General features: G+C 46.0%; 1 protein-coding gene across 1 annotated transcript; it reads left to right on the top strand.

Moving 5' to 3' along the window:
• The first annotated feature begins 64 nt into the window (after positions 1 to 64).
• Positions 65 to 4,587, top strand: LOC139411827 (trichohyalin-like). Its single transcript, XM_071158568.1, has 4 exons — positions 65 to 1,116; positions 2,326 to 2,916; positions 3,316 to 3,431; positions 4,016 to 4,587. Exons 1-4 carry the CDS (start codon positions 65 to 67, stop codon positions 4,585 to 4,587), a joined length of 2,331 nt encoding a protein of 776 aa, XP_071014669.1.
• Positions 4,588 to 12,423: the final 7,836 nt, after the last annotated feature.

Below are 12,423 nucleotides of genomic sequence, written 5' to 3'. Positions count from 1 at the left end.
ATCACTAATTTAACCTTTTAAAATGAAGCAAGAGATTGAGAGATTGAGGCTATGGCAGAAAGTCATGGAGGAGCAGCGACCAAGACTGGCCTGGAACAACAAACCTATTGAAACAGGAAGAGAGAGGGAAAGAGAGAGGGAAAAAGAGAGAGAAAGGGAGATGGAAAGGAAGAGAAAAGCAGAATTGGAAAGACAAGAAATGAAGAAGAAAGTGGAACAGGCAGAAGAAACGATAAAAGCGTTAGAACGAGAGATTGAGAGATTGAAAGAGATTGAGAAGGAAATCATATTTGAAAGAGAAAGAGACATGCGTATTGCAGAGAATGAGAAAGTCAAACTGGTCAACGAAAAGGTAAAAGAGTTAGAGAGAGAGGTTGAGAGACTGAAAGAAGATATGACAACAAAAGAGATTCAATACAAAATCAAATTTGAAAGAGCGAAAGAAGCATTTAGAAGACAGAATGAGAGAGTGAAACAGGTTAACCAAAATGTACTAGTGTTAGACAGAGAGGTTGTGAGAATGAAAGAAGAGATTAGATTGAAAGACGAGACTGAACCAGAGAGAACATTTGATAGAGACAGAGAGAGAGAAAATGATTGGAGACGAAGTGAAGAGGAGTTGAAAAATAGAGTGGAGAGAGAGATGGAGATGGAGACAGCCCTCATCAATGACAAAAAGACGTCTGAATTGGAGGAAGTCTTCAAGAAAATCAAGGAACAGCAGATAGAATTAGAAAATATGGAAACAGACAAATATAAATGGAAACAGAACCAAATGGACATGGAGGAGAAGATGGAGGGTGAGCACAACAAACAGAAAGAGGTAGAAAGAAAGAGAATGGAGAAAATACCAAAACAGAGACAAGAAGAAGATGAGAAGAAGAAGGAGATGGAGAGAGAAGAAGAAGAGGAGAGACGCAAACAGAAGCACATAGAGATGGAAGAGGAAGAAAGAGAGAGGGAGAAAGAGAGACAGAGAGAGATCAAAAGGAAGAGAATGGAGAAGAGACAGAAAATTATGGAAAGAGAAGAAGAGAGACAGAGAGAGATTGAAAGAGAGATTGAAGAAGAAAGATGTAAACAGAAGCAAATAGAGATGGAAGAGGAAGAACGAGAAAGGGAGAAAGAGAGACAGAGAGAGATCAAAAGGAAGAGAATGGAGAAGAGACAGAAAATTATGGAAAGAGAAGAAGAGAGACAGAGAGAGATTCAAAGAGAGATTGAAGAAGAAAGATGTAAACAGAAGCAAATAGAGATGGAAGAGGAAGAAAGAGAGAGGGAGAAAGAGAGACAGAGAGAGATCAAAAGAAAGATAATGGAAAAGAGACAAAAACATATCGAAAGAGAAGAAGAGAGACAGAAAGAGATTGAAAGAGAGCACGAAGAAGAAAGATGTAAACAGAAGAAAATAGAGATGGAAGAGAAAGAAAGAGAAGAAGAGAGACAGAGAGAGATTGAAAGAGAGCACGAAGAAGAAAGATGTAAACAGAAGCAAATAGAGATGGAAGAGGAAGAACGAGAGAGGGAGAAAGAGAGACAGAGAGAGATCAAAAGAAAGATCATGGAAAAGAGACAAAAATATATCGAAAGAGAAGAAGAGAGACAGAAAGAGATTGAAAGAGAGCACGAAGAAGAAAGATGTAAACAGAAGCAAATAGAGATGGAAGAGGAAGAACGAGAGAGGGAGAAAGAGAGACAGAGAGAGATCAAAAGAAAGATAATGGAAAAGAGACAAAAACATATCGAAAGAGAAGAAGAGAGACAGAAAGAGATTGAAAGAGAGCACGAAGAAGAAAGATGTAAACAGAAGCAAATAGAGATGGAAGAGGAAGAACGAGAGAGGGAGAAAGAGAGACAGAGAGAGATCAAAAGAAAGAGAATGGAGAAGAGACAGAAAAACATGGAAAGAGAAGTGAGACAGAAAGAGATTGAAAGAGAGAATGAAGAACAACTATTTAAACAGAAGCAAATAGAGATGGAAGAGGAAGAAAGAGAAGAAGAGAGACAGAGAGAGATCAAAAGAGAGAATGATGAAGAAATATGTAAACAGAAGCAAATAGAGATGGAAGAGGAAGTACAAGAGAAGGAGAAAGAGAGACAGAGAGAGATCAAAAGAAAGATCATGGAAAAGAGACAAAAACATATCGGAAGAGAAGAAGAGAGACAGAAAGAGATTGAAAGAGAGAATGAAGAAGAAAGATGTAAACAGAAGAAAATAGAGATGGAAGAGAAAGAAAGAGAAGAAGAGAGACAGAAAGAGATTGAAAGAGAGAATGAAGAACAACTATTTAAACAGAAGCAAATAGAGATGGAAGAGGAAGAAAGAGAAGAAGAGAGACAGAGAGCGATCGAAGAGAAAGAGAGACAGAGAGAGATTGGAGAGAAAGAAAGACGACAACAACAAGAGGAGAGAAAGATAATGTTTGAGAGAGATCAAGAAGAAGAAAATATATGGAAACAGAAGCAAATTGACATGGAGAAGGAGGGAAGAGAGAGGGAGAACAAGAGACAGAGAGAGATAGAAGAGATACACAGACGACAACAACAAGAGGAGAGACAGAAACAAATGGAGAAGGAGAAAGAAAGGGAGAAAGACAATGACAATCAGAGAGAGATGGAATTAAAAGATCAGCAACAGAAAGAGATGGAGAAAGAAAAGATGATTATGAGAGAAAGAGAGGAAGCAGGAAGAAGAAAGGAAGGGCAGAAAAATATTTTGGGGGAAATTGAGGGACAGAATGAACTGGAGATAGAACAGGAGAGAGAGATGGAAGAAAAGCAGGAAGTGATTAAGGAAGCAGAGGAAGAGTACAGGGAAAGAGAAGAGAGAGGAAAGGAAGTAAGCATGAAGAAACATGTAGTAGTTAATGTTAAAGCAAAAGCACGGGAAGTCTTCAATAGGCGTAAAGAGAGGAGGTTAGAAGTGTTGAAGGGGGAACGAGAACACATAGAAAGAGGACAACAAATCAGGAGGGAGAAGGAGGAAAGACGGCTGGAGATGGAAAGAAAACAGGAGAGGGCAAGACAACAAGAGGAGCAGGATAAAAAACGAGAGATTGAAATTGCTAGACAGAAAGAAATGTTGAGACTAAGAGAGGAGGAGAGGCAGAGAGAGGAAGAGAGAGAGGAGGAGAGAAAGAAAGCCATTAAATGCCTTTTATCTTTAATCAGAGAGAGAGAAGAAATAATACAGGCAAAAAAAAGAGAGGAGATGGTGGAAGAGGAAAGAAGGGAGATCCTTGAGTACAAGAGGGGTGACTTAGAGGAGGAGGAAAAGGAAGATGACAAGGAGGACATTCTCTCACCCGATAAAAGTATCCGAAGGAGAGCTGTGGGCTGGGTGAACAAGAAGTGGGAGAAGAGGAACATCAGAAAGATAGAGAGAACGTATCAGAGAGAGGCTGAGGAGGGCCATAAGATCGTCCACATAGGTAAGACCTGTTTTCCCTCTACTTATGACATCATCCTCTTTAGTCTCCTCTACACACATACGTTCCACACCAGTCATCATGTTGCATCATTGTTTCAATATAAAACTACTGTCCAAAGAATATGTTAGCTGACATGGCTCATTGAGTGACTGACTGACATAACAAGAAAAATACTGCTGATAACAACCACGTTTTTAAATGGTACCTTGTGTCATCTACTAGTCTAACTCTCAAGACTAAGTAGAGACCCAGAAAGAGTTCCTAAAAACACACACACAAAAACGTGTTTTGGGGGGATCCGGGGGCTACTAGTGGCCATGGGGCGCTAAGCGATCACATATGCCCTGGCACTATACAAAGAATAGGTGCCATTCTGGACTCATGTTCAACTTAGGGCCAGGTCAATTCGGGATGGGAATTATTGCACTTTATTGACAAATTCCATGCCTTGCTCAACTGAAAAGAGTAAAGAATCATTGAGATCCAATTGTGTTTTCTATTCTTCATTCCCTGTGTCCATTACATTTAAGTTGATACCAGATCCACTAAGTTGAATGTAAACTCTACTTCTTCTCCCCTCCCAGCCATCCCTGGACACACAAGGCTAACATCCACCATGACCCGGGCAGAGAGAGAGAGGGAGAAGAGGAAGGAGCTGCTGAAGGCTGAGGAGAGAAGGAAGAAGTTGGAGGATTTCAATAAGCAGTGGAGAGAGCGGTCCCTGCTTAAAAAACAGACTCATCAACAACTGAAGGAGGAGAGGGAGAGGATGAAGGAAAACTACCTGGAGCAGATGAATCTGGAGGCTGATGCTCAAATCAACACCCGGTGTCTATCCACCCAACACAGCCACGATTACAACCACGGTCCGGAGTTGCCCGGGTGGGCCAATGGCCAACAAGTAAGCCAAGAGCCCACTGGATCTGCTGATGGCCACCAGGAAAGGCCAAGGAGGCAACAGGCATGGGCAGAGAACCAGGAGGGGATTTCAGAGAACCAGCAGGAGGGGCCAGAGAACCATCAGGGGGGGCCAGAGAACCATCAGGGGGGGCCAGACAGCCAGCAGCTAGAAGCTCCAGAAGAGGTTGAAACATCAGAGCGAATATCCAAGACAAAGAAAAAGCCAAGCATCTGGAAGAAAATTAGGATGAGGTAAAGAATGTTTAAACATCTATTCATGTTTTACACTGTTAATATACATGTCATCACTTTAAAAAGTGACATTATCCAAATGTGAGGGTTTAGTGTACATGCATCACACATGTAAATATATAGATACTTACCTGTCTCTGTGATGTCTTACAGCCTTCCTGACGTGCTGTCTGCCTAGAGCTGGAACTCGATGAAGCCACAGTTCCACTGAGGTTACGTTGGTAATTAAAAGTGTCGCCCAATAATTCCTCCTCCTCTTTAAGTCATCGAGCCACATTTCTTCCTCAAAACATTATAGTCTCCTCAAGCCAGCAAGTATCCTCTTTATCAGGCAACAAACCATCGAAGGTCAGTGACCCTCCTCCCAAGAACAGAGACTCTCATCTGTATCCTAGTTAAATTCATCTCTGCTTACCACCTCTACAGTCCTAGAAAATATCCCAAAAATGGAAATGGTTTCAACAGAAGTCCTCCCCTCAGACCAGTGGCTCCACAGACCAGAGTTTCTCATCTTTATTCAAGTTGAATGCAACTCTGATCATTTCCACCACCTCTCCTGTTAAGGGAGGTGCTGAAAAGGAGGTCTGGGAGGAGGTCTGCAGGTAGCCTGGACCGGACCGGTAGCAGCTAAGTTGCTGGCTCCATCCCCGGGCAGAGCTGCTCAAGTCAGGCCAGTGATGTTTGATGATGTCATTTTTGTTAGCAAAGTTTTATTCTTTAATAAAAGCATTTATTAAAAAAGCAATCTTGTTGTTACGGTGTGGATTGTTTTGTTATTTATTAGAATTGAAACATCCAGTAGTCATGGTAGATGTTAGACTTTCAATGAGACACCTAACATTCCATCAGTTTGATACAATGTGTGACATGTTATATTAGAGAGGAGTCCTCTATACACATCTATTTTAGACCATAGGAGAAATATCAGATTGAAATAACTTCTCTAAGAATCTGAGGAGAGAGCAACAGTAGACGCATCGTTAGCTCTCCCACCTCCAGTTCAGTACTCCGGTCATTCCACCAATTGAGTACCTTTTGGGGAGTGTAACTTTATATTTCACCTAATTCTAACATTCTGTCATAAAGAGCACATGTTCAACTTAATATAAAACATATTTTCCCATCTCAAAGTAACAAATACATACTATAGTAAGTGCCTATTAAGTGCCAAATAAAGTGACAGGGTTGACTGTAACAGAGTTGACTATTTCATCTAGAATCAACCATAGATCCCCATGTGACAGGGGGAATGGAATGCAAGCTTACCAAACACATGTAAATAGTTTCAACATTTCTAGACTGTCTACCTATAGGTAACAGGGTTGCGGTGTTATAATTCACCCACCCTGTCAGGGGTGCGTGAATGAGGACCCAAAAGCGAATTAACAAAACAGAGTTTCTTTAATGACGAAACACATGTAGGCTCAGATGGACAGGCAGATTCCGACAGGACAGGACAAGGTTAGATGAACTGGCAGATTCCGACAGGACAGGACAAGGTTGCAGCAAACACGACGATAGTCTGGTTCAGGCATGAGAAACACAAACGAGAATCCGACAAAGACAGGAGCAGGAACAGAGAGAGATATAGAGACCTAATCAGAGGGAAAAAGGGAACAGGTGGGAAAAGGGGTGAACGAGGTAGTTAGAGAAGACAAGGAACAGCTGGGGGAAAGAGGGGAAGAAAAGGTAACCTAATACGACCAGCAGAGGGAGACAGGGTGAAGAGAAAGAACAGGAACAAGACACAACATGACAATACATGACAGTACCCCCCCACTCACCGAGCGCCTCCTGGCGCACTCGAGGAGGAAACCTGGCGGCAACGGAGGAAATCATCGATCAGCGAACGGTCCAGCACGTCCCGAGAGGGAACCCAACTCCTTTCCTCAGGACCGTACCCCTCCCAATCCACTAGGTACTGATGACCACGGCCCCGAGGACGCATGTCCAAAATCTTACGGACCCTGTAGATAGGTGCGCCCTCGACAAGGATGGGGGGGGGGGGGGGGGGGGAAGACGAGCGGGAGCGCGAAGAACGGGCTTAACACAGGAGACATGGAAGACCGGGTGGACGCGACGAAGATATCGCGGAAGAAGAAGTCGCACTGCGACAGGATTAATGATCTGAGAAATACGGAACGGACCAATGAACCGCGGGGTCAGCTTGCGAGAAGCTGTCTTAAGGGGAAGGTTCTGAGTGGAGAGCCAAACTCTCTGACCGCGACAATATCTAGGACTCTTAGTTCTACGCTTATTAGCGGCTCTCACAGTCTGCCCCCTATAACGGCAAAGTGCAGACCTGACCCTCTTCCAGGTGCGCTCGCAACGTTGGACAAAAGCCTGAGCGGAGGGGACGCTGGACTCGGCGAACTGAGACGAGAACAGCGGAGGCTGGTAGCCCGGTCGCAGACGAAGGACGAAGATAGCCCGGTCGCAGACGAAGGAAGCGAGTTGTGGGCGTATTCTGCCCAGGGGAGCTGTTCTGACCAAGACGCAGGGTTACGAAAAGAAAGACTGCGTAAGATGCGACCAATAGTCTGATTGGCCCGTTCTGCTTGACCGTTAGACTGGGGGTGAAAGCCGGAAGAGAGACTGACGGAAGCCCCAATCAAACGGCAAAACTCCCTCCAAAATTGAGACGTGAATTGCGGACCCCTGTCCGAAACGACGTCTGACGGAAGGCCATGAATTCTGAAAACATTCTCGATGATGATTTGTGCTGTCTCTTTAGCAGAAGGAAGCTTAGCAAGGGGAATAAAATGAGCCGCCTTAGAGAACCTATCGACAACCGTAAGAATAACAGTCTTCCCCGCTGACGAAGGCAGTCCGGTGATAAAATCTAAGGCGATGTGAGACCACGGTCGAGAGGGAATGGGAAGCTGCCTGAGACGGCCGGCAGGAGGGGAGTTACCGGAATTAGTCTGCGCGCAGACCGAACAAGCAGCCACGAAACGACGCGTGTCATGCTCCCGGGTGGGCCACCAAAAACGCTGGCGAATGGAAGCAAGCGTACCCCGAACGCCAGGGTGGCCGGCTAACTTGGCAGAGTGAGCCCACTGAAGAACGGCCAGACGAGTAGGAACGGGAACGAAAAGAAGGTTCCTAGGACAAGCGCGCGGCGACGGAGTGTGAGTGAGTGCTTGCTTTACCTGCCTCTCAATTCCCCAGACAGTCAACCCGACAACACGCCCCTCAGGGAGAATCCCCTCGGGGTCAGTGGAGGCTACTGAAGAACTGAAGAGACGAGATAAAGCATCAGGCTTGGTGTTCTTAGAGCCCGGACGATAAGAAATCACGAACTCGAAACGAGCGAAAAACAGCGCCCAACGAGCCTGACGCGCATTAAGTCGTTTGGCAGAACGGATGTACTCAAGGTTCCTATGGTCAGTCCAAACGACAAAAGGAACGGTCGCCCCCTCCAACCACTGTCGCCATTCGCCTAGGGCTAAGCGGATGGCGAGCAGTTCGCGGTTTCCCACATCATAGTTACGTTCCGACGGCGACAGGCAATGAGAAAAATACGCGCAAGGGTGGACCTTGTCGTCAGAGAGGGAGCGCTGAGAAAGAATGGCTCCCACGCCCACCTCTGACGCGTCAACCTCGACAACGAACTGTCTAGAGACGTCAGGTGTAACAAGGATAGGTGCGGAAGTAAAACGATTCTTGAGGAGATCGAAAGCTCCCTGGGCGGAAACGGACCACTTAAAGCACGTCTTGACAGAAGTAAGGGCTGTGAGAGGAGCTGCCACCTGACCGAAATTACGGATGAAACGACGATAGAAGTTCGCGAAGCCGAGAAAGCGCTGCAGCTCGACGCGTGACTTAGGGACGGGCCAATCAATGACAGCTTGGACCTTAGCGGGATCCATCTTAATGCCTTCAGCGGAAATAACAGAACCGAGAAATGTGACGGAGGAGGCATGAAAAGTGCACTTCTCAGCCTTCACAAAAAGACAATTCTCTAAAAGGCGCTGGAGGACACGTCGAACGTGCTGAACATGAATCTGGAGTGACGGTGAAAAAATCTGGATATCGTCAAGGTAAACGAAAACAAAGATGTTCAGCATGTCTCTCAGGACGTCATTGACTAATGCCTGAAAGACAGCTGGAGCGTTAGCGAGGCCGAAAGGAAGAACCCGGTATTCAAAGTGCCCTAACGGAGTGTTAAATGCCGTCTTCCACTCGTCCCCCTCCCTGATGCTCACGAGATGGTAAGCGTTACGAAGGTCCAACTTAGTGAAAAACCTGGCTCCCTGCAGGATCTCGAAGGCTGAAGACATAAGAGGAAGCGGATAACGATTCTTCACTGTTATGTCATTCAGCCCTCGATAATCTATGCAGGGACGCAGAGACCCGTCCTTCTTCTTGACAAAAAAAACCCCCGCTCCGGCGGGAGAGGAGGAGGGGACTATGGTACCGGCGTCAAGAGCTACAGACAAATAATCTTCGAGAGCCTTACGTTCGGGAGCCGACAGAGAGTATAGTCTACCCCGGGGGGGAGTGGTTCCCGGAAGGAGATCAATACTACAATCATACGACCGGTGTGGAGGAAGAGAGGTGGCCCTGGACCGACTGAACACCGTGCGCAGATCGTGATATTCCTCCGGCACCCCTGTCAAATCACCAGGCTCCTCCTGTGAAGAAGAGACAGAGGAAACAGGAGGGATAGCAGACATTAAACATTTCACATGACAAGAGACGTTCCAGGAGAGGATAGAATTACTAGACCAATTAATAGAAGGATTATGACAAACTAGCCAGGGATGGCCCAAAACAACAGGTGTAAAAGGTGAACGAAAAATCAAAAAATAAATGGTTTCGCTATGATTACCAGAGACAGTGAGGGTTAAAGGTAGCGTCTCACGCTGAATCCTGGGGAGAGGACTACCATCCAAAGCGAACAAGGCCGTGGGCTCCCTTAACTGTCTGAGAGGAATGTCATGTTCCCGAGCCCAGGTCTCGTCCATAAAACAGCCCTCCGCCCCAGAGTCTATCAAGGCACTGCAGGAAGCTGACGAACCGGTCCAGCGTAGATGGACCGACAAGGTAGTGCAGGATCTTGAAGGAGAGACAGGAGTAGTAGCGCTCACCAGTAGCCCTCCGCTTACTGATGAGCTCTGGCTTTTACTGGACATGAAGTGACAAAATGACCAGCGGAACCGCAATAGAGACAGAGGCGGTTGGTGATTCTCCGTTCCCTCTCTTTAGTCGAGATGCGGATACCTCCCAGCTGCATAGGCTCAGCACCCGAGCCGGCAGAGGAAGATGGTAGTGATGCGGAGAGGGGGGCAACGGAGAACGCGAGCTCCTTTCCACGAGCTCGGTGACGAAGATCAACCCGTCGCTCTATGCGAATAGCGAGTTCAATCAAGGAATCCACGCTGGAAGGAACCTCATCCTTTACCTCCGCGCGGAGACCCTCCAGAAAACGAGCGAGCAAAGCCGGCTCGTTCCAGTCACTGGAGGCAGCAAGAGTGCGAAACTCAATAGAGTAGTCTGTTATGGATCGATTACCTTGACATAGGGAAGACAGGACCCTGGAAGCTTCCTCCCCAAAAACAGATCAATCAAAAACCCGTATCATCTCCTCCTTAAAGTCCTGATACTGGTTAGTACACTCAGCCCTTGCCTCCCAGATTGCCGTGCCCCACTCACGAGCCCGTCCAGTAAGGAGAGATATGACGTAGGCGATACGAGCAGTGCTCCTGGAGTAAGTGTTGGGCTGGAGAGAAAACACAATATCACACTGGGTGAGGAACGAGCGGCATTCAGTGGGCTCCCCAGAGTAACACGGCGGGTTATTGATTCTGGGCTCCGGAGATTCGAAAGCCCTGGAAGTGGCCGGTGGATCGAGGCGGAGATGGTGAACCTGTTCTGTGAGGTTGGAGACTTGGGCGGCCAGGGTCTCAACGGCATGTCGAGCAGCAGACAATTCCTGCTCGTGTCTGCCTAGCATCGCTCCCTAGATCTCGACGGCTGAGTGGAGAGGATCCGAAGTCGCTGGGTCCATTCTTGGTCGGATTCTTCTGTCAGGGGTGCGTGAATGAGGACCCAAAAGCGAATTAACAAAACAGAGTTTCTTTAATGACGAAACACATGCAGGCTCAGATGGACAGGCAGATTCCGACAGGACAGGACAAGGTTAGATGAACTGGCAGATTCCGACAGGACAGGACAAGGTTGCAGCAAACACGACGATAGTCTGGTTCAGGCATGAGAAACACAAACGAGAATCCGACAAAGACAGGAGCAGGAACAGAGAGAGATATAGAGACCTAATCAGAGGGAAAAAGGGAACAGGTGGGAAAAGGGGTGAACGAGGTAGTTAGAGAAGACAAGGAACAGCTGGGGGAAAGAGGGGAAGAAAAGGTAACCTAATACGACCAGCAGAGGGAGACAGGGTGAAGAGAAAGAACAGGAACAAGACACAACATGACAATACATGACACACCCAGTGGTGATTGCAGCATGTACATCTTGGTGGGGAAAACTCCCCCAAAATGTTTTAGATGAATGCCAGCAAAGCCACTACACAACACAACACTAAACAATACATTAATTGCACTATAACTTTAACAAACGGTGCCCACAAACTGTTAGGGTCGACATAAAGCTGTCCCAACAGCAGAGCTTTCTTTTCAGCACCATGGAGAGAATCCTTTAAAAAACATAGCTGATATGGCTGACTTGTTTCAACCAATGTGGTTTCTACTGACACTTGAGATGTACAAACTATGGCACAAGGGGACAACGAGTGGACTACAGGATATCTGTAATTTAGATTAAGACAATGAGAGAGCTAGGATGAACGTCGTCAATATAACCATTTGTTCAGCACTTTTGAAATTAACATGGGCCATTCTTACAGTATTCTCCCTGTACACCAAGTCATAACTGCATATAAGCAGACAATGAAAGCTCTTACAATATTTGATGATTACATTTCTCTAAAACAGGCTATAGTCTACATGTGCACCATCAAGTCAGAGCAATTGGCTAAGTTATGAGAGGAGAAAGGGACACAATTATTAGGGTGAGGCACATGGGCTACTAACAGCTTACTACACAACATACACTTAGTATTACTTTCTTATCTACAGTATACACATCGTCCTGGCATATTACATAATTTATAGAGCAGCATTCAATACATTTTTGGACTCACCTTGTTGTGCTGTGCTCACTTGAACAGGAAGGTGTAGTGGCGGTTTGGCATCAAAGTCTGTCATTCTCTGGATTTATGGTGCTTTCAAGACAACTGGGAACTCGGGAAAAAACAAGGTTGTATCATGATGTCAGTGATCTTCAGGTCAGAGCACAAGAAAGAGGCCCGAGTTCCCGACTTGGAATTTCGTGTTGGATGACCGTTCAAAACCTGTTTTCCCAGTTCCGAGTTTCCAGTTGTTTTGAACTCACTGAAGTCTAAGATTTCCCAGTTCCCGAGTTTCCAGTTGTTTTGAATGCGGCAAGAGTCATGTTGAATAGCAGGCTAGTGATTGCTTTGTTAAGCTTGCAGTTAGCCACTGATTCCTTCCAAACCACTCATTGTTGAAGAATGAGAACTACAAAAAAAAAATCATAAATCAACATCTTCTGGTCGGGAAAGTTTGGAACTCCAGAAAGATGATCACGTGTCCGACTTGGAATTCTGAGTTGGATGACCTTTCAAAAGATTTTTATCAGTCAAATCTCGTTTTTTCCCCCAAGTTCCCAGTTGTGTGCACTGGAGTCAGAGACTTCAGACCTCCGAGTTGCTATCTCTAGTCCTCTGAGGATGTCTCTAGTCCTGTAGGCTCAAAGGAGGGAGGGAGAGAACGTAACCGATGTGAAATGGCTA

Source organism: Oncorhynchus clarkii, chromosome 6, assembly GCF_045791955.1.
Source record: "Oncorhynchus clarkii lewisi isolate Uvic-CL-2024 chromosome 6, UVic_Ocla_1.0, whole genome shotgun sequence".
In the NCBI taxonomy this organism is placed as follows: domain Eukaryota; kingdom Metazoa; phylum Chordata; class Actinopteri; order Salmoniformes; family Salmonidae; genus Oncorhynchus; species Oncorhynchus clarkii.
The sequence above is the reverse complement of the archived record's forward strand: the minus strand, read 5'-3'. Positions and strand labels throughout refer to the sequence as shown.

Bases quoted from the DNA above. Each gene is read 5' to 3' on its own strand.
- LOC139411827 (XM_071158568.1), top strand. From the start codon at position 65: ATGGAGGAGCAGCGACCAAGACTGGCCTGGAACAACAAACCTATTGAA. The intron at 1,117-2,325 runs AAGGGAGAAAGA...AGAGGAAGAAAG, and splicing joins ATGGAAGAGGAAGAACGAGA to AGAAGAAGAGAGACAGAGAG. The intron at 3,432-4,015 runs GTAAGACCTGTT...CTCCCCTCCCAG, and splicing joins CCATAAGATCGTCCACATAG to CCATCCCTGGACACACAAGG.